The sequence below is a fragment of the Archocentrus centrarchus genome (genome assembly GCF_007364275.1).
Source record: "Archocentrus centrarchus isolate MPI-CPG fArcCen1 chromosome 18 unlocalized genomic scaffold, fArcCen1 scaffold_23_ctg1, whole genome shotgun sequence".
Taxonomy (NCBI): Eukaryota; Metazoa; Chordata; class Actinopteri; order Cichliformes; family Cichlidae; genus Archocentrus; species Archocentrus centrarchus.
In genome coordinates, this window is record NW_022060145.1 from 1355277 (window position 1) to 1378423 (window position 23147).

General features: G+C 41.0%; 1 protein-coding gene across 2 annotated transcripts in view; it reads right to left on the reverse strand.

The window, feature by feature from the left end:
• nrxn2b (neurexin 2b) overlaps positions 1-23147 on the reverse strand; it is a 639543-nt gene that overhangs the window by 37627 nt on the left and 578769 nt on the right. For both annotated transcript variants that reach the window (XM_030722576.1, XM_030722577.1), the window contains one exon: positions 3669-3840. In XM_030722576.1, coding sequence (XP_030578436.1) covers positions 3669-3840 — 172 coding nt within the window. The remainder of the gene's footprint in view (positions 1-3668; positions 3841-23147) is intronic.

A 23147-nucleotide genomic window follows, 5' to 3' on the forward strand; every position in this document is an offset into this window, starting at 1 on the left:
TGTTCAGTTCAATCAATTTTCCTGTATGAACATAATGGATATTATTCAGTTCCTAGCCTCAGTGAATACTTGTGATTTTTGTTCAAGTAAGTTTCAGCATTTCACAAAGTTACATATACTTACAAGATAAATGCAGCCTACCAGTAGCAAAAATAAAGAAGAGCTATGGAGGAATGAGCAACATGACTCCTTAGCATTTGTCGTGTTGCAAATTATAAGTTTGCTAACATTACTATGCCTAATTATCACACCAAGTAAGCCTATATATAGATGTGACTTTGCATTTGTCAGAGGAATATGTGTTTCTTCCTTCAAAATATGCAGTTTTGCTTTAATTGATGTTGACTGAAGTTCTGTAAAAATATTGGATGATACAGAAGCCAACAAACCCTGAAGCAGTGCAAAGGTTGCTTTTCTTCTGCGCTTAAGTTTTTAACTGTTATTCTTCTCAAACGGGCTTCCTGTTTGTCCTCGAACCAGAATACAATAACAAACTCACTGACTGAAAATATCGACGAGGCTGCAGATAAACACCTACAAGTGCGATTATCTGACTTTATACTTTGGTCACTCAGAAATAAATATTCCTAAAGGGCAATGACATAAAATGGTAAACAAACCTTTCAAGATAAAAAATAATTAACCACACGAGACCGCTTCGTTTCTCACACCAGATGACCAGTAAATAAAAGGACAACGGTGTGAAATGGTCGCTAACATCTGCCTGTTTTTCTGTGGCAAGGCTGAGGTGCTCAGTGTGACACAGGGAGGTTTTTATTGAGCCAGTATGCCATTTTGGGAATATGGGAGGTGGGGTGGGCCAATAACTGTTGCTGCAGGAGCCACTGGGGACACCTGACATGCTGGATTAGTTGGCCGAGTGCTCCTCTGACACTTTTTGTCTGCTCTCTGTCCATCAAATACACACACACACACACACACACACTGTACTATGTGATGTGCACAGACAGACGCATGCACTGTCACACGTAGAATCAGACATGGACCACAACACCCACAGACACACAGACTCCCTGAGGACTACAAACATCACTTCGTGGGACGTCAGGAGACGTGTTGCTTAGCCGTCGAATGTGCCTGACCCGTGACGACCACATTCGCTGTCAACATCTTGTCTCTCCAAATCATCACCTCGAAATGGCCTTCTGTTTAAAAGCTTGCTGCTGGCAAGCCCTTTGTGAGGAAAGCAATGCAAAACCATCAGTCATCTCCAGACATTTTGGACTGGGGCCACTTATAGTGCGCAAAAAACATGTTTTTGTCAGAATAAGATACAGAAAGGTAACCTGTCACTGTCTTTCTCATGAGAAATGACGGATCTACATTCTCTAGTTTACCTTCACCGTCCTTGTGGCCTCATCCTCTGGGAGCTTTTACCAGGCCATGGTTTAGAGGCCCTGAAATCCCACATGCTACTCTCTATATGCACACAAAGTCAGACAGGGTTCAGAACTGCAAACGTATCCTGAGGAGACTGCCTGATGTGGGTCACAAAACTTCCCTCTGGGGAAGAGGATTTCACAGAAAAGTGCACTTCCTTGTTTTGTTAGCGGGACCAGACAAATATGGTACCTGTTTCATCCACCGGATACATCATTGCAGGCACTTTTTCACGACTTGTTCTATTTTTCTTGAAATCTGGTCTACAGCGACAGCATAAGATGACATAAGTTTTCTGCTGGGACAACACAGCAATGACACTGCATAATGTAAGCGTCAAGAAAATGAAGCAGGTTTGAATGCATTCCCAAACTGTGAGCATAAAGTATTTTGTCCTATTTAGAGAATCAGAAGATGTCTAAATCTCCAATCTGGGTCATGGGAACTTGTTTCAACAGGGGACCTCCTTTTTCTTTCTCTACCAAATATAACATCACTTTCTCTCTCCCTTTATGCACCTCATGTGTCAGTTAGGAGGTTGCAATCCCAACACATCCGTCACTCACTCTCTCCCTCTGCACACTCCTCCGCCCTTTTGTGCCTAATCCTCATTCGAAGTTTTGGTTTCCTAATGTGTAACATGTCTTTGCCCCCCCCCCCCCCCCCCCCCGCACCACCACCATCAAAGCTGGTGCCCAAAAAAGTTAGAGTGTAATTAGCTCACATAAATGAAACCACGCTATTCTACAACCAGTTAGCCCCCCCCCCGCCTCTCATCTCATCCGTTTCCTTCCCCGAGTCTTTATAACCTCCTAAAAGTTCCAGCCCCCGGCAGACAAGCACAAAACTCATCAAATAAACTAACAAACAAAAACAAAATAACACTCTTCAATTCTTGATTAGCACAGGAAAAGGAAAGAAATGTTTGATGAGGACAACGAGCACGGCGGAAAGCAAGCGGAATAAAAAAGAATACGATATGGGATGTGCATTAATGTTTCTTGATGAAACAAAACATAGATTTGGATGATGACACTCGCAGGCGGCTCAGCCGTTATTTTCTGAGCAGTTTGTGCTATTGTTAGTTGAAGGCTCCTTTTTTTGGAGTGTGCGCTGTTGTGAAAAGGGCTGCATTTCCATCATAATAACAACTGAAAAGAGTGAACTGTCACACGGCACTTCCTTTTCTGGCTGTGATGTATTCCCCTCAGTCTGGCCTCGCTGTGTTGATGGATGAGCAAGAGAATATGCTTCTCGCAATGCCAAAACAAAGCTTCAAAATATGGGATCACTGCTGTGACAGAGAATGTCACAGTCCCACTGCTCTATATGTCAACAAGAGTAAATATCATGACCACATTAGCAACTCTCTCCCTGCAGTTTGAAACAATGATGATACATAGACGCTGCTTTTAGACAACAGAAACGGAACGCATCGATCGGACGGCATCAGTGTGGAATAAAAACACTGGTCCTGCTCGGTGCTGCATAGTCATAATGGGAACACAAAATGTCTTCCTTTGAACAACCACGAACAAAAGGGAAACACACTGGAGAGAGAAATTAAGTGAGCGCTTCAGCATAATCAAAAATAGCTTCATATTTCATGCTGAAATAGAATACTATGATTATGGTTAAACAAAGAGTGGGGGAATGAACGCACTCCCAGCAGTGACTCATCGGGTGTTTGCCCTCGTTTAAAGTCTGCATGTTTAATGATGTTACACCCGTGTTTATCTTGAAGCAGAGGCATGAGCTAAAAAAAACACCTCCACACTTTCCCAGCTTGAGGTTTCCTCCCTGTTTATCCTGTCTAAAAGCCTTGCTCAATAACCATACGTGGCTGGCATACTCACGTTGGGCTGGCCTCCGTTCACTGCTGGCTTCATGGTGCCAGGAGCTAAAATGGCAGAGTAACCACAGAGAGCTGGTTGCTCTTAGATGAGGACTGCTTGCCTCAGGAAGGCTGTTTGGCTCTTCCTGTCTTTTAGTACTGGACTTAATCACCAGGAATAATGCAGGCAGACTCTAAATATGAATGTCATGATGAATAAAACAGAATGTGTTTCTTTAGGAAAAAAAAAAAAAATCACTTTTAGTTTCACATGTGGGGGCTGATGTAATGAATATTTCATTTCCAAAGCTCCTTCTTTCTCTCTCCACTTTGTTACCCAGCTTATCAGAAAATTCAGACCTGTGAAGGATCTAATCCAAGACTGACAGTTCCCTCCCTCCCTCAGTCCCTAGATCAAACCCTCTGTTCCTACCTGAGGGGAAACGTTCAATGACTGGCTGGTTGTCCACCTGTAGTGTGGCATTGCCACCACTGCGTGTAAATCGCACCACGTGGTATTTGCCGTCGCTCACCATCACCGCGCTCTCCTCGATGGTTATGTCGTCTGTTCCCACGTTGAAGATCACTCCGACCTTTCCCCGTTCCTAGAAAACAGCGGTTGATATATTGTCAGACAAATGTGCCAGTATACAGAAATAAGTATAAGAAGGTTCAACCAGATGGTTCATGCATTCATGGGTTTGGTCAATTAAGATCTCCAATTAAAGGATGTAAATGTTTTAAACATTCAGACTCAAACACGATCCTAACAACTATTCACTGTTATCTTTACTTGCATTGTTTTTTTTTAATATAATGAACCTACAGGTACCCCATTGAGCATAGCTAGTCTCCAGCTGGGACTGCATAATGAAGATGTTAATAAATAAAGTCTTTTCTGTTTGTGAATGCATTCCACTGACGGAAGCAATTGAACTGTCAACTAAACAGCAGTCACCCTGAAATATAGTTAAACTGCAGTTATCCAGTCATGTAACAACCCATGCTAATAGACTAATATGCTTGTTCTTTTGTTGTCCTTTGGCAAAAATCAAAAGATATTTTTCTTCAGTCAACACAAAAGGCCCTGGCTGCCTGTAGTCTGATGGCACTCTGAGCATCAGATCCCACACACACCAGCCTGGTAAGGGGAACAGAGTACTTGCCGAGGACTCAGGCACCTTTAGTATTCATCAACCGGGTGACCCCCCCCCCCCCCCTCCCCTCTCCCATCTATTAGTGTTGACAGCCGCCCACTGCTTCGAGTTTATTACAGTCAACCGCCTACTCTACTCTCTTCTCCCGCCATCTCTCTCCTCTCCCTCTGTGATTCCTGTCCTCAGTCCCAGGAAAGGTCAAAGTCATTTACAGAGTTACAGTCTGCCAGAGAGCCATAGAACAAGGGTAAGAGAGAAAGAGAGAAACAGAGGACACATCAGACAGCACTACTGCATGCAAGTTTTACTGTCTGACAGTAAAACCTCTGTTGCGGTTTTGCACAGCTGTAAGACCCAGCTCTGGTAACTGTTGCCCACCCCACAGACGGCAGCACTTCCTGATTGTCACAACAAGTCAAGCACATTTGCAGGTGGGGTCACATTTGCACACTGCTATCTGCTCACTGCAGCTACAACTTCATTGATTCCTTTACCTCATTAGTTATGTGCATTTATTTTGCCACTTTCCATATGCCAAGATATTCAGAGGTGAACCTGTGGCTTTTGCTTGCAGCATTTTTCCATTATTCATGGCTGATTACGTATTTTAAAAAAAGAAAATAAGACACCCCTAATGTTAACAGATCTTAAAATAGCAAGTTAATTGAGTAAATAAGTGCAAAGGTTGTACAGTAAGTTAATGATCAGTATAATCAGCCAAATTTATGTGCATCTTAACTGCTCTTTGCTGCTGCGTAAAGTTGTTATAGTTTTCAGCCAAGGCCACGTTATAGCCCTGCACTGATGTCAGCCGCGATTAGGGTATTAATTGAGCATGCTCTCAAATGGTGGTGCAAAATGTTGGGTGTGATTAATGCTTTACAGGGATCAACAGAATATAAGACACAGTTGAACAGCCAGCGTAAATAAGAGGAATCAGTGTGGAAGTCAACAGGAAGCAGAGCTCAGCTGTCCCACATGAAGCTCCTAATGAAGCTGGACCTGCACGAAATTGATGGACTACTCTTTAGATGAACTCATTCTGCAGGGAAGCTCGGATATCTCAAATGGCAAAGTGCTTCTCAGGCACTTAATCAATTGATTCATGTTATTGACTGACCCTCACTGTCTTCCTGCCCACTCTCCTTGTGAATGCCAATATCCAATATTCTGAAGATCCTAAGACATGAATATGAATACTGTCATAGAGCAATTAGTGAAGTGCACATGAATGAAGATTTAATCAAAGCTTTGACTACTGATGCCCTTTAGACATTGCAGCAAGAAAAACAAAATGGAGGAGGAGGGGGGGGGGGGGGGGGGGGGGGGGGGGGGGGTGTGAGTGAAATGCTTTTGGATCGAGCGGAAATGCCGGGATCATCTCCATTACAGCCCACGCACTGGGAAGCTTAGAATAATCATAACACCTTTGCTTGGAGAATTAATTCAATTTGCCAGGGCGAAGCAGAATGAATCCATGCTATTACAAGTGAAAAGCAGAAGGGAGTGAATTTGAGTGATATTTACAGAGAGATTAGCATTTGTGTTCCGCAACATTAGAGTTCTTCCCGGTGCTGAGGGAATGTATCGAGCCCATTACGGTGGGAAGCCGCTGGGAACCAGTGCTTTTTTAAAAATGATTTTAGTGTAGCAGTAATGACATTTTAATGGCCATTTCCCTTAAGCGAACATATCTCTGGAAACAGAAGGGAAAGAAAAACTCTTTGAATGACTGGGAGCAGTCAAGCCTGCAACATTGAAATGAAAGGACTAGTAGGTAACTTACAATAAACCCTGGCTGCTCTTTAAACACCACAGCTTCTCAACTACCGCTTAGCAGTCCTTAATCTGCTGCAACTGTCAGCTAATGTCAGCAGCAAGAATGTTACATTTTCCTCTTTTATCTGGAGGTTAGCTCATGTTACTTTTCTTTCTGTGGGTAAATCAATGGCGTAGGGAGGGGGTCTAAAGCAGACTGGAAGGAAGGAGCTCTAATTCATGGTATATTTTCAATTACACCTGATTTAAGCTTCAAGTGCCTGAAGAGGACTGGATCAGAGTTACTGAGATTTAATTAAATATTCAAAGATCTACAATGGTGGGGAGGCGGGGTGGTTGTATGAAGTACCTAAAACAGAATAAGTTTCAACTTTAACCAAAATGAGTTTTGGTGCTGAGGCGTTGAGTTTCACAGAGAAAGGTTTTATCTAGGGACCAGAGAGTTATGTTAAAAAAAAAAAAAAAAAATCAAAGATTTCCTCTTGAATATTATATTACTTTAAGCACAAACTTGCTGTTCTTGCCAAATAGCTGAGATCTTAGAACAACAAGAAGATGTTTTTCACCGCATAAACTGCTGATCAGCTTCCCACACAACAAGTAAGCTGATAGAGTTTAGCCACCAATAAAAAAAAGTTTCTGTAATCTTCTCGTTAGAGTCTCTCCTTCCTTTTTTTTCTCAAAGACAAAGAAAATTGACTTTGGAATTCTGCACAGCAGCCGCGGCAGAGAAAGAGCAGTGCGGAGTGCATTTCCGTCTGAAATATTTCAACATGACCTTGCGGCGTGCGCGAGCGCGTCGAGGTAAACGCTGCTGTCGGGAGTGGAATGAGAATGAGGCAGAGGCTGCAGCTGGCGTGTATGTGTGTATCAGGGTTATCAGGCAGCCTCAGCAAGCTCTCGCCGATCACGCCGAGCAGAAAAGGAAGAGCGAGAGGAGGAGGAGGAGGAGGAGCAAGGGGCAGAGAGAAACACTGAGCGATAAAAGGACAGTGGGAACCTTGATGATCCTCCAGGGCTTCAAGGTGCTTTGAGATCAAAGCTCCTTTTGAAGGTGTCGAGATCTTGTTCTTTCTCCTGTGCACATGCTGGCAGTCAATTAAGAAAAGGAAAAATAGACAAAGGGAGGGGATGCCAAAGCATTTTTGAAGAGATTTGTTTCTTTCTTTCATTTCTTCCTTGCCTGCTCAGTCATCCTGTTTTCTAACACACCCTACAGCTTCATCTTTACACACATCTGCTACTTGATGTATTTGCATTTCCTCAAAGTCTTTCTGAATCTCTCGCTTAGATCTGATACATAAATGCTAAACAGGCAAGTTAGAAAGAGAAAAACAACAGAGATGCAACTGCTGGAAATTGGATTCAGCAAAACTGTGGCAGAGACAGTTGCAGTTGTTTAAATCAGTCGAGATATTTTGCATTTTGCTGCATCAACTCGCCTGGAGAAATGGTCCGGAAACACAGCTGACCAGTTCAGGAATTTGCTGGTTTGATTGATTTCATATTAATACTCCTCTGGCTGTTGGAAATTCATCAGCTTCTCTCTCTCACTACCCCAATAAGGATCTATCACAGGCTGTATCTGTTTGAGCTTAACTTGACATGCCACTCTAAGTGTGCAGAGCTGCAGTATGTATTATGAATCAGCCAGTAGAGCAGCATGGACAAAAAAAAAGAAAAAAAAAAAAAGAATGATAAAGTGATTTTAACTGGATGCCCAAAGAAAAAGCAATCAGTTCTCATATATTTATGTACACATATATCTGACACATCCATGTAGTGTAGGGTAGTCTAATATTTCATAGAGCCTGAGCTAAGCATTTTAACTTATATGCCAACTCTGTGCATTAATGCGAAATTTCCCATGCGATTTGCAATTATGAACTAATATTGGTGAGTATTTTTTTTTCTAAAATATCCCACAGGCTTCTGCAACTGATACCCCATCATGCGATATCTCTGCATCTTCCTTTTGAGTTGAATTCCTGCGCTGTATGGCTAATCAGCTTGTCAACATGTATGCTTAACGCCTGCGAATGGAGATCGGCTGTGGCATCTGCTACAAGGAGAACAGTATAGCGGGGCTAATCTTCCACTCAGAAACTGCAGCGTTATGTAAGGAGAAATATGTGGTTGCATAACATGTAGACTTCTTGCCGGCTAAATCATCCACTGTCCGTTTACCGAATGTCTTCAAAGTATCTGCGACAGAAAGAGGAAAATGCTGAGGGCCAGCAGCCATTTTGAATCAGTAAACTGTTATGCAGTGCACAGATTTCATGTCTTCCCTTAGCGCTCACCTCAAATGGCACAGTGCTGTCGCAGACGGAGCTACGTGTGTCATTTTGATTTGGTTCATGTTGTGAAAAGAGGAAGGCAGCGACAGAATAGTCACTTTGCAGAGATGTGGTTGGTTTCCGTTACCACACCTTCTCTCTGTTTCTGCTCGGCTAACATATTTGTATGTGCTTGCTGTGATCTCTGGCAGTCACCTTGAGCACCTCATCTTAACAGCACTTCATATCCTCTTCCATCTCCACCTCCTCCTTTTCTTTGCCTTCTTATTTCCAACAATGGTCACGGCTATCAGGCACATTTGCACTGCAAATGATGAGTGGCTACTCTAACTGTGAATCTCATTGAAAAATCGATGACTTAGACAGATGTGATGTGGGTGTGTGTCTCTGTGTGTGTGTGTGTTTGTATAGATGTGTCTAAATCTCCTGTCAGAGCATGACTCATGCTGGGCTTGCCTATTTGTCCCGGAGTACACACACACACACACACACACACACACACACACACACACACACACACACACACACACACACACACACTGGCAGCGAGCCAAAATACTGCAGAGGGAAGCAACACTGAACATACTAAGAAGGAGAGAGGAAAAAATAAATCAGCCAAAACACCATCCTCTATAACCCTGATTATGTTGCCACTCTCAACAAAAACAACCCATACTCACATATAGTACGTACTGAGATAATGATGTATCACTGAGACTGCTGATGGACGGTGTCCTTCAGCACAATAACCATCAGGCCTGTAGGTCCGAATCACACCTGACCCGCTCACTTTGGCTACCAAAACACACACACACACACAATTGTCTGCAAACGTGGGAATGTCCTTGAGTGAGGCTGGCACCCTAACACACCATGGCCTTGTTTACAGAGCTGCCAAGAGCCCATGGATATGCACACTGTCACAGGAACTTCTGTTTGCATTATCCTTGTGATCAGAATCCAAATGATGGAACAAAGCATCTGATGAGCGGCTGTATTCACGTTCTGCCACAGCTGGCATTTGAGTTTTTACTTTTCCTGCTATTCAAAAACTTATAGAAAAACAAATCATACCCTTGTGGAACACGTAAGTCCACAAACTCCATGTAGACAAATAACTGTTTGTTATTAGATCATGTGGCACAGCTACACCCAATAACACAGGTTTTGAGAGAATCCACTGATATTAATTGACTTTGGTCACAAATTAGGATTAAACCAAGTATCAAGGGATTTTTCAGCCATTTGTAAGAATCTGTAAGTGCTATAACATGTACAGGGCTGGCACATTGAATTACTGACGCAAACATGAGCTGTAATCAAAAGGTTCTGAGAACTGGCCCATAAAAACAAAATGCAAATTTGGCCATCACGGTTGTTTTCTCAGGAATGACTGGACTAATTCCAGCTTTGCAGGGTATTTTCAGATCACTCAGTGGGAGTTTAATTCTATTTCCTTATACTTGTTCCTCTGTGATGCAGGCTGGATTGCTTCCAAACCGTGACCCTTCAACTTGAATTTCATTTTGGGGAAGACGAAAAACTCATAGGGAGGCAAATCTGGTGACTGGGCCAGGTGGTAATCCAAAATGTGTGACCAAAAAACTAATTTCAAAGCTGTGCAGATTTGCATGAGACGATGATCTCGAAGGGGGATGTGACCAAATTTAAATCAGGTATATTTTCTTATTTTATTGTACTGCTTCCCAAATGTTTTAAATCACAGCTTACATGTATTAAGGTACAGGCGGGTGACAAACTGAACTATTGACCCCTACAGAACTGATATGTAATGGCTCTGTTTGGCTGTGAGGAAAATATCTGTCTTGATGGGAGTGGTCTTTTCTTGGATCACAATCTCCTCATCTATATGGCATGAAGGGGTCACTGATTGTTTTTAAGAGGATGAAAATGATGTGAATCATATGCTTTCACCTTCACAATGACCAGATCTCAACCCACTGGAACACCTTAGGGAGATTTTGGAATATCTTTCAGATGGACTTCAATGGTGACAGCGAAATTCCACAGACTTGTAGGATTGTGCTAAAAGCTGCGTCCACATGGGAAGCAATTTGTTCATCACTGATCGCCTTGTTGCTGATGGTTAGTCACTAGCAGACTCTGGTTGCTTAGGTAACCCTCTAAGGTCATATGTCAGTCAGCAATATCCTGCATTCTTATTGGTAGTCACTTCAATCACTCACCTCAAAGTTCAAATTTTTAACTCCATGTTGCCAGTGTTTGTTTTGGTAATAGCCACTTGTCATTGAGTTTCTATTGAGTTTTCTGTGGTCTCTGGTTGACACATCACTGCAAATTGCTTCATGTGTTGACGCAGCTTAAGCTAAGCACTCCAAAGCTGTTTTGGCAGAACACAGTAGCCCAACACGTTACTAAGGCTCTATGTAGCTACTGCATGTAGCGATAAAGAGATCTGCAAAGTCCTGTTAGATTAGATCCAATTGCCATATAAAATATTGATTCTAGCAGTTACAGTATGTCAGATGCTATTTGTAATTTACAGACTGCACCAAGATCAGCCTCCCCCACAAAGACGCTTACCTAAGGGTATCAAACTCATCCGAACTTTTTTGTTACACTAAAGCATCTCTAACCAGTCTTCCAGACATTACCCTTTCTGTTCATGTTTTTCCCAGCTGAGAAGAGCGTCACATGTAAATAAAATGATAATCTTAAAGGATCCATCAAGAGTGACCCTTCTGTCTTTCACTACTTAATCATACGAAAAATGAATAAATCACAGAGGCGGTATGAAGGTAATATGCTACCTTAGTGCTAAAATAGAATCATCATTTACCACTCAGTCTCACTAGCCGCCAAAGAAATGTGTAAAGGTAGATTAAATTTATCAAGATGCCAAAGTGAAACCCGAACATTTCAAAGAGCAATGTCAAGGGCCTTTTCCAGTCACTAACCAGAGATGGATGGAGGACGGAGGAGATAAAGCAGACAGAGGAAGAAGGTGGAGGATGACAAAGCACAGGAGTAAGAGAAAATAGAGAAGGGCAGCATGAAGCGGTGATACCTTTTCTTTTTTTTTTTGTCTTATCGTTGTAACAAAAAGGGAATGTAAAGAAATAAAAGTGGGAACTGGGGAAAAGGATAAAGTGTTTGGAGTAGCAGCGGTGAGTGAAGCTAAGGGTGATGTGGTGGTGGGGGTGGTGATGGGGATCCCTTGAGGCAAAGCCAGAAAAGAATCTCTGTTACTCTGATAGTAGAAATCAATGTCCACACACCCCCATGATTCATCGCTTTCACCACAAGCAGTGGTAGGCCCAGACATGGATATTTTTCAATTTTGGTGACTTAGTTTGGAACAAGGAAGCTATAAAACTTTATTTATAGAGCACTTTTCATACAATAAAGACACAACTCAAAGTGCTGCATACATTAAAAATAGAACCCCCCCCCCCTCCTCCTCCCATCACCCCTCTGTCCCTACACCCCCACCTAGACAAGACCAATAAAGTTTCCAATTCACATTGATTTCTCCATTCTTGTCTCTTTCTTTGCATTCAATTTGCTTTCACCAGCTCCCCGTAATTATTCATCAGTTCATTTAACTTGAAGATATACCAGTAATCCCCACCACAAAACCTCATTCTACTGAATACTTTTTGTGGGAAAAACCAAAGCAATAACTGAAATTGCTTTTTTTTTCTGGCTTTGTAAAGATATTAGAAACTTGGCAAACTAAAGAAGCAGGAGTTTCTGAATTCTATATTAAATAATGATAACATTTCTATTGATTTTATCTTTGCAATCCTGGTTCCAAACCTGGCAATAAAAATGTGAAATAGTGAAATAAAACTAAAATGGCAATTCAGTCATTAGCCCAATAAAACCTTATTTTATATATAGACCTTTGTGCAACAATGAATGCGTGTTGCCTCACCTTCAGGTATCTCCAATTATCATTTCTCTCACTTTGCCTTGTAACCGTCCTTTCCTTTTTCTCAATTTTCTAATCTGTCTGCCCTCATCAAAAGCTCTTTTACTCCTCAGAGGCTCATTACTGAGTTGACTGGAGCTACTAACATAGGCTTGGTAGAATCCAATTGATCCACGCGCTCTCGTGAATGATCTCAGAGAAAGAACTGACACTGAGAGTACTCTGTGTCTGACACAAAAAGGTGCATCAACTCCAAACAAAATGGGTTTGTAGCTCATTCCTGTCTGGGAGCCTAAACCTAGTCAGCAAACTGTGAAATGAGATAGCTGAGTCCTTGAATAGTGTGCATAATCTGTCTTTTGTTTAGTAGCTTTGTACTATAATAATCCTTTCTGACATTGTCTGGGTAAATTTAGTGGTATTAATTGTATGTTTTACTTGATGCTCTAACAAGGTCAAAAATTTATGAAGGTAAGAGTTAATCATTATAATTGTGCTGTTTATCCAAACTGAATCATGAATCTGGATTAATAAAAGTACATTTTTGGGGTTGTAGATGGAACAAATCAGTAAACTTATTCCATCAAAAGCACTACTTTCAAAATCCTTACATGTTGACTAGTACTCAACCTCAAAATACGTCATACAGTATAGCCCAAAACATAAATCAAATGAATGCATTTGCACAGTAAAATGTGTCAAACTGAGCTCTACAAAACCTGCCTGAAATCATGAAAGCAAAAGAAGCTGGTTTCAGAGCAGGATGTAAGATGAATATACTCTAAGTAAAAGAAAGATGGTTCAGCGATTCCTTAGATCACAGATGGTTGTTCCCTTTTCATGTAAATGGCCTCAGAGTGCATCTTTCACAATGCTGTTATTGCAGCCATTCCCCAACTCTCTGTGAACGACACTCATGGTCACTGATCGACGGTCATGACAGTTTGCATTTTAACAATCATGAAACTGAGCTCAGAGCCCCATTGCTAGACAGTGGTGCTAGTTTTGGTTGTTATGCAACCGCACCGTTTAGAAGGCCGGGGAAACCTGCATTCAGCTGAGGCTGAAGAAGTCGCTCGGGTGAGCGATGAAACGTTTCTCCCACTGAAAATGCTATCCACACGAACAGATTCAGCTTTCTGGGATTTCCTTGCCTGGATGACTGAGCATGCATTGAAACATTGTCTACCTACTGTAGCTTAGTTAGCAAGCTGCATCTGTAACTCATCACATTTCACAGGACGTTTATTTTGGAGGGCAAATTACAGGCTTACAACAAAATGTAAATACTGAAAAAACTGAACAACAGATTCCTCAGAGTGCCTTTTAGTACAGCTGAGCAGCTGCCACCCACCTCTCACTTCTGGGGGCCACACCTTTCCTTATGCATAATTTTAACCCTTCAAACTTTTTGTTCAATTGTTCTGAACAGAATAATTTCTGCTTTAAATTTGGGCATTTTAACATGGGAATCTGTGGAGACTGAGACTTCTGGAGCCAGCCTCCAGCGCACATTAGAGGAACTGACAGTATTGCATTGGCTCAATTTTTCTGCCCTCGAGTTTAGACCTAAACCTCTGTTCAGACCAGAGGAAGAACACCAATATGGGATGCTGTGTTTGAAACGAATACACCTCCTAGACATTTCAAACAAAAAGCATATTTTTCTTCTTTGATGTGTGCGACATAGCATCTAATCAGATCTGAGGTGGAAGTCAGATTGGATCCACGCAGAACAGGGATCCTCAAACTCCAGGCCTCGAGGGCCGGTGTCCTGAACTTTTTAGATGTGTCTCTGCTTCAACACACCTGAGTCAAATATAGAAGTCATTAGCAGGACTTTGGAGAACTTGACTGCATACTGAGGAGGTAATTCAGCCATTTGATTCAGGTGTGTTGGATCAGGGACACCACTGGGTAAAGCGGACCAGGACAGACTCGACCCTCAACCTCAGAATCTGTGGCTGGATTGTATGTTACATTATATTCATAAATTGCAGCACTATAATGAGACCTGACTGTGGAACTATGTAAAAACCTGAAAGGAGTGAAAACATTTGAGCAAATAGCTGGAGTTTGAATGAAACAACAGAGCTGAGACACAGACAGCAGAGGAGACAACAACTCCACCGCTGTCTCCTTTCATCTACAGTTTGCACATACAATTTGTCATGCCTGAGTATACACTGCAAGAAAAAAGCTGAAATGGGAGATTACTTCTTTTTGTCTCTCTCTTTTTGATGTTTTCACACTTTGACTGTGCGAGTTGTGCGTAGCTATGGGCGAGACGTGCATTAATGCTCATTTTGGGTTTTTGTGTGCACGTCTGTGTGTGTTCCTCTCCACTGAGGAAAAGCGAGGCAGGCAGCTGGCTGAAATTGAAGGGAATGACTGTGACCTTCGGACAAAATCAAGAGCAAAGTGTTTTCTGTCTTCATTGTTTTCACTTTTTTTCTTCTTTCTGTCCTAGCAAGCCTCATTTTCACTCCATTGCTTTCTTTCCTTCGCGCAGCACAACAAAGCAAAGAGAGAGAGAGAGAGAAAAAAATTGAGCATCAGTCCATTTTCTTTCACTGGTTTTCCCTCTCTTGTGGTTCCAAACTTCCTTCAATTGAAAACAGCAGTAGTGCATATTGTACAGTTTGTGGTTTGAATAGACTTAAACAGTGCACTTTTGCTGGTGTGATAAAGAAACGCAGACAGTATAGGAGTTGAAATATAAGTGCCACGCTGTGCTTTCAGTGAAAAACCTGCAGCAGACATGTAGCAGTTTGAAAAACTATAAAATATGTCCTGACTTATTCCTGACAGCAAAAACGGTTTTTCTTTTGGTATGAGCCACAGACTGCTGGATGTATGCTCAGACTGCCCTCTGCTTAGCTTCTTCTCATTACTCTCTGCCATGATTTGGTCTCTATTCAATTTCTTGTACTTGCCTTACCCTTCTCTCCATCTGTTACCATGATAACTCCACAACTGTTCGTCTCCCATTCATCCTCTACCTTCTCCTCTCTACCTGGTCTCCTATTTTGAGTGCTCAAATTGAGTAGAAAGGCACTATAGAGGTACCAGTCCATTTTGCCAGCCAACACTTTATAATAACTACACAGTAATAAGAATTAGTAAGGTGTTAGTTAATACTTCATTCTAGATAAAGTATTACATTAAATACAAACAGGTTATTTAGGAGCTGTTAATGTTCATGGTATCATTTAGAAAGTCTAAGTAATTGATTAACAATGTATTTAGATGCACATTTATATGCAGATTATGAAACTAACTATGAAACCTTGCAAAGCATTTACCAGTGAAGGTCAGCAGGACCTCAAGACTTGAACAAGCCTCAGCTGTCTTCACAACAGAACTAGGTAACCCACCTGAGGTTTGCAGAATATGAAATATAAGTAGGACCAGAGTCTGAATTTGTATGAGGGTTTAAGAGTGAAAGAGATGCACTGAGCAGCTGGAGAAACAGTGTACTTTAACTTACATATATTGAAACTTCTTCATTTAACATAAAATATATATTGCTGATGTTTCATAATCATAATTGATTGTTAAATAAAAGCTTAAAATAAGTCATGGTTGTTATAAAAAGTTAGAATACTGTGCGAGAACTGCTGCACCAAATACAGTGTTGCATCTGCAAGAATATTATTCTGAGAGTTTTGATTTTATAATCATTATGGCCAATTGACTACTGGTATTAATTGATTTTACGGCAGTACCACGCCTGTTTGAGATTCCATGGAAATGCCATTTGCTTTGGGATCTGCATGATGAAGGAGAAGGTGAACCACCCCTGAACCTGATCACCTCCTCACCCCGAGGAGCTGCCCTGAGCTTTTGCTGTGCCAGAAAAGGAGACCACCCACTACTCCTTTCATTATTCAGCTGAGTTCACCTGCGTGAAAGCACAGCAGCGAACAACTGAACTTGTTTGCTTAATCTGCTGACCTTCCAGCTTCATTCTAAATAAATATAGATGGTCCTCATTTTAGATGAGGTCACACAAAACATTAATCTAACAACTAGTAACTGCCTGAATTAAATACGCATTTATAAAACCTCTGTTAGCACACTCACAAACAACTAACTCATTTCATAATCTGTATATGTATAAATTTGCATCTAAATATCTAAATACTACCTGATTCATTAACAGCTACAAAATAACTTGTTTGTGCTTGGTGTAGCTAGAACTAGAAATGGTTAATCCATCATTCATAAAGAATACATATGAGTTTATTAAGCAAGATTAAACTAGTTATATCCATGTTTATAAATGACATACTAAGTATTAACTAATAGCTTACTAATTCTTACTAGTGTGTAGTTATTATAAAGTGTTACCCTTTTGCCTTTTAGTCTCTGTGGGCAGAGTGTGAGGTTGAAGCCCAGCAGAAAAGAATGGCTGCTGAGTACATGGTCCAATATTTGCCCTGTGCTAAACTGAGCAAACATGGATAAAGTGAACACAATCGCCTTCTCTGTCCCTGGCTGTCTGCCTTGTTGTCCTTTCATTCCCTTCCTGTCTTTCCACTGCTGCTGTAGAGCCGACTGCTGATTAATCATTGAACACACTGTGCACATGTTGTTCTCAAGCAAATCACTGGGTGAGGGGATAAATCTGATAATCCCTTTCTGGTGTGTGTCTTTCTACATCAGTGTGGGCTTATTAGGTACACCTGTGCAATCCAGTGGCTTCCAATCCAACAGGCCTGCAACAAACCCGGCATTCGTGAAGCTTACAATGTTCCATTCTGGGTGACAAAAGTTTGTACATGTTCATAATCAAAGATCTGGCATAAAGTCTATTACCAACATTCTGTGACAATGTAGGAAACAGTATGCCTGTAGCTTAGGTATGGATTAAACTATTGGGCCCACACCTATTTATCTCTGAATTCAGGTGTTTTCCGTCCCATTGTCACAGGTGTATAAAAATCAATCACCTAGCCATGCAGTTTGCCTTAATAAACATTTATGAAAGAAACATTTGTGGGTCATTTCTAAAGAGCTCACTGACCACCACAATCAACTGTAGATGGTATTATTGCAAACTGGAAGCACTTGGGAACCACAGCAAATCAGCCACAAAATGACAGGCCATCTAAAGTTACAGAGTGGGGTCACCAAGTACTGTGGGTAAAAGTAGGCAATGACCCAACAGCTGCAGAGATCCACACCTCCTCTGACATTAACATTAGCATAAAAACTATTGTATCTACTATCTACTATCCTTTTCTAACTGTAAAGTATTTCGATTGGCTGACTCATTACTATAATTAAACAATGCTCTGTTCTGGAACTTCAATAGTATTTTACTGTTGTCTCCTCAAAGACAAAAAAAGTAAAAAAGTAGTGGCACTAGACATGAGCAGACCCCAAAGATAGCTGAGATAACCACAGACCAAAAAATGATCACCCTTTGGATAACCCACACAATTAATGGTCAAGCAGCTGCATCCAAGCCTTCCATCACCAAGCACAATGCAAAGTGTCAGATGCAGTGGTGTAAAGCACGCCGTCACTGGATTCTGAAACAGTGGAGACGTGTTTTCTGGAGTGATGAATCATGCTTTTCCGTCTGGCAATCTGATAGATGGGTTTAGAGGGTGCCAGGAGAATGGTACTTGTATGACTTCATTGTGCCAAGTGTAAAGTTTGGTGGAGAGGGGGTTATGGTGTGGAGATTGTTTTTCAGGAGTTGGGCTCAGCCCTTAGTTCCAGTGAAAGGAACTCTTAATGCTTCAGCATACAAAGACATTTTGGGTAATTTCACGCTCCCAAATTTGTGGGAACATTTTGGGGATGGCACCTTCCTGTTCCAACACGACTGCGCACCGGTGCACAAAGCAGGTCCATAAAGACATGGATGAGTGAGTTTGGTGTGGAAGAACTTGACTGGCCTGCACAGAGTCCTGACCTCAACTCAACAGAACAAATTTGGGATGAATTAGTGTAGAGACTGTGCGCCAGGCTTTTTTGTCCAACATCAGTGTCTGACCTCACAAATGTACTTCTGGTAAAATGATCAAAACTTCCCATGAACACTTCCTTGTGGTCAAAAATTCCCATAAACATACGCCTAAACCTTGTAGAAAGCCTTCATCACATCAAACCCTATGGATTAAGAATGGGATGTCACTCAATTTCATATGCGTGTGAAGGCAGATGAGTGAATACTTTTGGTAATATAGTGTATATTGAAGTAATACATTCAGGTGCTTTATTAAGTATGCCATATTCACATGATGGAGAGATTCAGATTTTAATTTCCTCTCATGTCAAGAACTCCACAGAGGATCTCAATGAAAGCATAGCTGCAGTGTCACACTTTAATTCAATTTTGGTGCTGTAGTTTTGAGTGTTGCTACCGAACATTTAAAGGTATTTTATATATTTTCAGCAGTAACAACTAAAATTGCCTTTTTTGTTATTTTTTTACCTGGAGTTTTAAGGTGGGTAAAAAAAAAGTTATACCAGGAATCTCACAACACAACATATTGTTGAATTTCCCTCTGTTCAATTGGTTTGAGGAGAAATAGCCAAATGTCTTGTCCTTACTAGTCCATCAACACATTACAGGTGCAGGCCAAGTTAATTTCCCCTAATGACTGACAAACAATCAATCAGTTATTTAGGTACTCCTTCACATACACAGCCTGTTACTCAGGGTGGCACCCTGAGAAGTCAAATGCACGGCAACTTAAGAAAACACTAGCAAAAAAGAAAAATACTGCGAAAGTGCTCTTACACAATGGAACTGTTTTTTTGGGGGACAATAACATGATGGAACAGTGGCAGAAGTGACCAGCTAACATATATCTACAGTATTATTAGAATAATTTTCTCCCTCACAACACCAGTGGATCCTCTGCTTCCTTTAAGCATGTCTCAGTGCACATTAATGTCTCCCCAAAGACTCTTCCGTTGTGCTTTGTGAGATTTCATTTTTTTTCTACTTTCTTTGTGTTTTATTCAACTTGTGTCTTGCAGCATTTTTTCCGTTTGAGGTGTTTTCTTTAGTTGCAGATCATTTGACCTCTCGGGGCCACTGTAGTTGCTGCTTTACATGTTACTGCATTTCTCTGTTTATTTGGTTGTGAAAGAGGAAAAAAAAAAAAATGAAGGAAAATCACTCATGCAACTGCAGTGTTTCAGTCTCGGTCTGGTGCTTTGGCACGCGGCTGAGCACCGGTGGAACATTTCCAATTCTACGGTTGTGTCTTGCATGATGACAGAGAGAGTGGCCTTTAAATTTTCCAATTATTTTGTGCCGGGGTGAGGATAAATGTCTGTCAGTTGCTAGTTCACTTTTTTAAGAAGCACCTGTTAAGGTAAGTAAACCTCTGTAAGACTGGTGGTGAGGTCTGTTGAGAAGGATGATGCTTTCTCTGAGGAAAATTAACAAGCTTTTTTACTGGTTATGTGGTGGATGAGACGCTCTCAGTATGACCTTGTTATACAGTGAGGCAGAACCAACACACTCAGGGGTAACTTTACACTGGGCTACACACCCTCTGGACATATAACCAACATTCACAAGCTGAATATAAAGGGGGTGCTGTTTATTTCTGTTAATGCCAAATACTCTAGTTACTTTTTTTATTCCATTTGGTACTGCTCCAGTGTAACAGATTAACTTTTTTATTTGTTCACACCGTTTTAAAAGCCTATAAAACAGGAAGACCATACATTTCAAAGGTTTTGAGGTTCCCACACACTGGAATTTACAAGAGGTGGCACTGAACTTTCCTCTCTTCACTGCTTCTTCTGAAAGACACGCAAGTCATGACAAACATGAATGATTTATAATTAACAATGCAGCGTTACCCATGGTTAGTGAATGGATTTATGACTGCATAATGCTTCTGGTAATTGTGTTTGTGTGCATTTCCCAGTGGATCTTACACAGTATACTCTGCTGCACAGATCAATAAAGCCACGAGGTTAAACCGAGCACTGTAAATACACGCAGAAAGAGCAGATATAGTTTAAAGAAAAGAGAGAACATTATCATTATATTATATTTCTGATCTGACATGGAATATTAAGTTTGCAAATAGAAGTGGAAAGAAACAATGTAACAACTCAACTGCTTTATAAAATCATTTACTTCTCAAAATGTTGCTCAGAGGGAAAAGGTAATTTGACGACAACATTAAAGAGATACCGTTTTACTGAACATTATGCAAAATGAAATGATGATTATTAATCACTGCCGTAGCTTGCGATGACACCATTTAAATTCTAGCTTCTAGATCAAAATAAATTGCTTGTTAAAATCTACAGAGGCACATGATAAATGTAATGAGCCATTAGAATAGTGAGACAGAGCTGGCGAGTGCTACAGTCCATTATCCATCTGAGTAACAAGATAAACCGCAAATTAGAATAGTTTAAAGTTACCTCAATGATAGCAGTTGCGCAATTACAGCTTTGGCGAGATTTTGTGATATAAAAAAACAAAAGCAAAGTTAAGTGACCACGCACACTTCATTAATTCCCGATAAATGCCTGGAGAGAAACATTAGTGATTAGCTGCAGGTTTGCAGTGAACAAAGATTGCATTGTATATTAAAGAGCTGCTAATGATCTCTTAAAGGTTCAGAGCTGAGCAGTGCACACTTTAAAAAAATGAAACAACTGGCATATTATCATGTAGCAAATTGCAGCAGATTATGAATAATGAAATGTATAAATTGCTTTCTTCTGACCTTTAGCCTGTGTCTCATCGGGGTGAATACCGCCACAATCATACATAATGCGGATGAAAAATTAACACCAGATTGATGCAATTACCCCGAGAAGAAGCACATACACTACATTAATATTGTAGGGCACTCTAGATGGCACATGACACATAATTAGTACACGAATGTGGTGCAGTGATACTTCTCAATTCATTAATACCATATTTGTAATTCTTGCTTTGTGTGTGTGTGTGTGTGTGTGTTTTTTTAAAGGCATCACTGGAACAAAGTTGTTTTTGACTACATGCATGTGTTTGAAAAAAAAATGTATTTCTTTACAAGTGGCAGTTACAAAGCTGCTCACAAAGCACGAGGCTGTCTTCAGCGGTGACTGCTGTGTGCGATTTTTGTTTACAAGGTGACACCGCAGTCTTCAAAGACCTCAGTTTGAACTAAATGAAAAGAAAAGAGGGGGGAGAAAAAAAAAAAGTTTTGCGCTCTGCCTCTTCCTGAGAATAATCGTAGGGCATATCAGGATGAACATCTGCTTTCTCACCGAGACTACACAAGATCCAAAGTGACAGCATGAGAGGGCGAGACAGCACACCCACACACAGACCCGCTTTCACCTTTCAGTTCATTAAGCATTTCTTTTGGTGTTTTGATATTTAAATTTTTTATTTTTTTTTTTTGGTTGTCTCTGGCATTGTGACTCGCAACCCTGCGCCCAGTGTTTCCTATTAAAAATGCAAAACTTTAAAAGTGGGTCATTAAAATCAAGGAAAGCTCACTAATTGTCTTTGGATTTACTAACAATATCACCAGATATTTTTCCCCTCACTTTTCAGAAAACACAACTCAGAATTTCTGGAAATCTCTAAAGATATTCTATTTGTTTGTTTGTTCTTTTTTTCTTTTCAACTTTATGACTTCATCTAAAATTCCTGACTAAAAAAACCTTTCAGCTAAAATAAGCGCTTTGGTGTTAAATATTTAACTAAAGAATTCCATTTCGAAAAGGTTACAGAGCGCATGCAGGAGGCGGTGTGACGACTTCCTTAAACTTTGATTCGTACTTACTTTGTAAGATATTTCCGTCTGAATAAACGCATGTGTGTACATGTGTACATGTGTGGGTGGTCAGCGTGCCAGGTGCGACCCTGCTTCCCCAGCAGGTGATAAACGCTGCTGTCTTGCCAACTGCAGGTGCTCTACAATCTCTCTCTCGCTGTGTCACCATAGCAACCCTGCTGTGCCAGTTCAGAGCGCTGCTGGCGGTGGTCGTCAACCGTGATGAATCACGGGCCGAGAAAATGATAGGACAGTGATATTGAACGCTCACAACTTGGCCTTCAATTTGTTTCCCCTCTTTTTTTTTTTTTTTGAAATGTTATTTTTTTTACTCTACTAACTGCACATACGCACATATTCTGTATGTGGATAGACATTTACATACAATTATAATTTTGGGCTTTTACTGTTTTCTTTGAACTTAAAACTTTTTCCAGGGTGGAATTATTGTACAGCATATATCTTTACTGACTTTAGAAAAAGTCATTCCCAGGGTAATTCCAAGGCTCAAGCCTGCCATGAACTGGAAACTGCTGGAACAGCAGCCTCGCTGTCTACAGTGACGCGAGTTTTACTTTGCCTTGGACTGAGAGGGTGCTGACCAAGAAAGAAACCCCCTCTCCAGCAACGACACCTTCAAGCTCGACTGAAATTTGCAGCTCCATAGACAACCTAAATGCCTCCTGGTGAAAAAGATTTATGGTCAGATGATGCGTGTTTGCAGGAATGAAGGTGAGGCTTTCAAACCTAAGAACACAGTATCAACTGTCAAGCATGGCAGTAGTAGCATCATGCTAAAAAAATTGCACAAAGTGAATTGAATAATGAAGGAGGAGGACTACCTCCAAATTCTTTAACTTCACTTCAAATCAGCAGCTAGACGGCTGAAAGCTGGACAGACCAACATGTAACACGTGTATAACACGTGTGTAACCCACAAGAGGTTACCTTCAAGTACCCTTGACAGTTGTGAAATATGGTAGAGTAAAT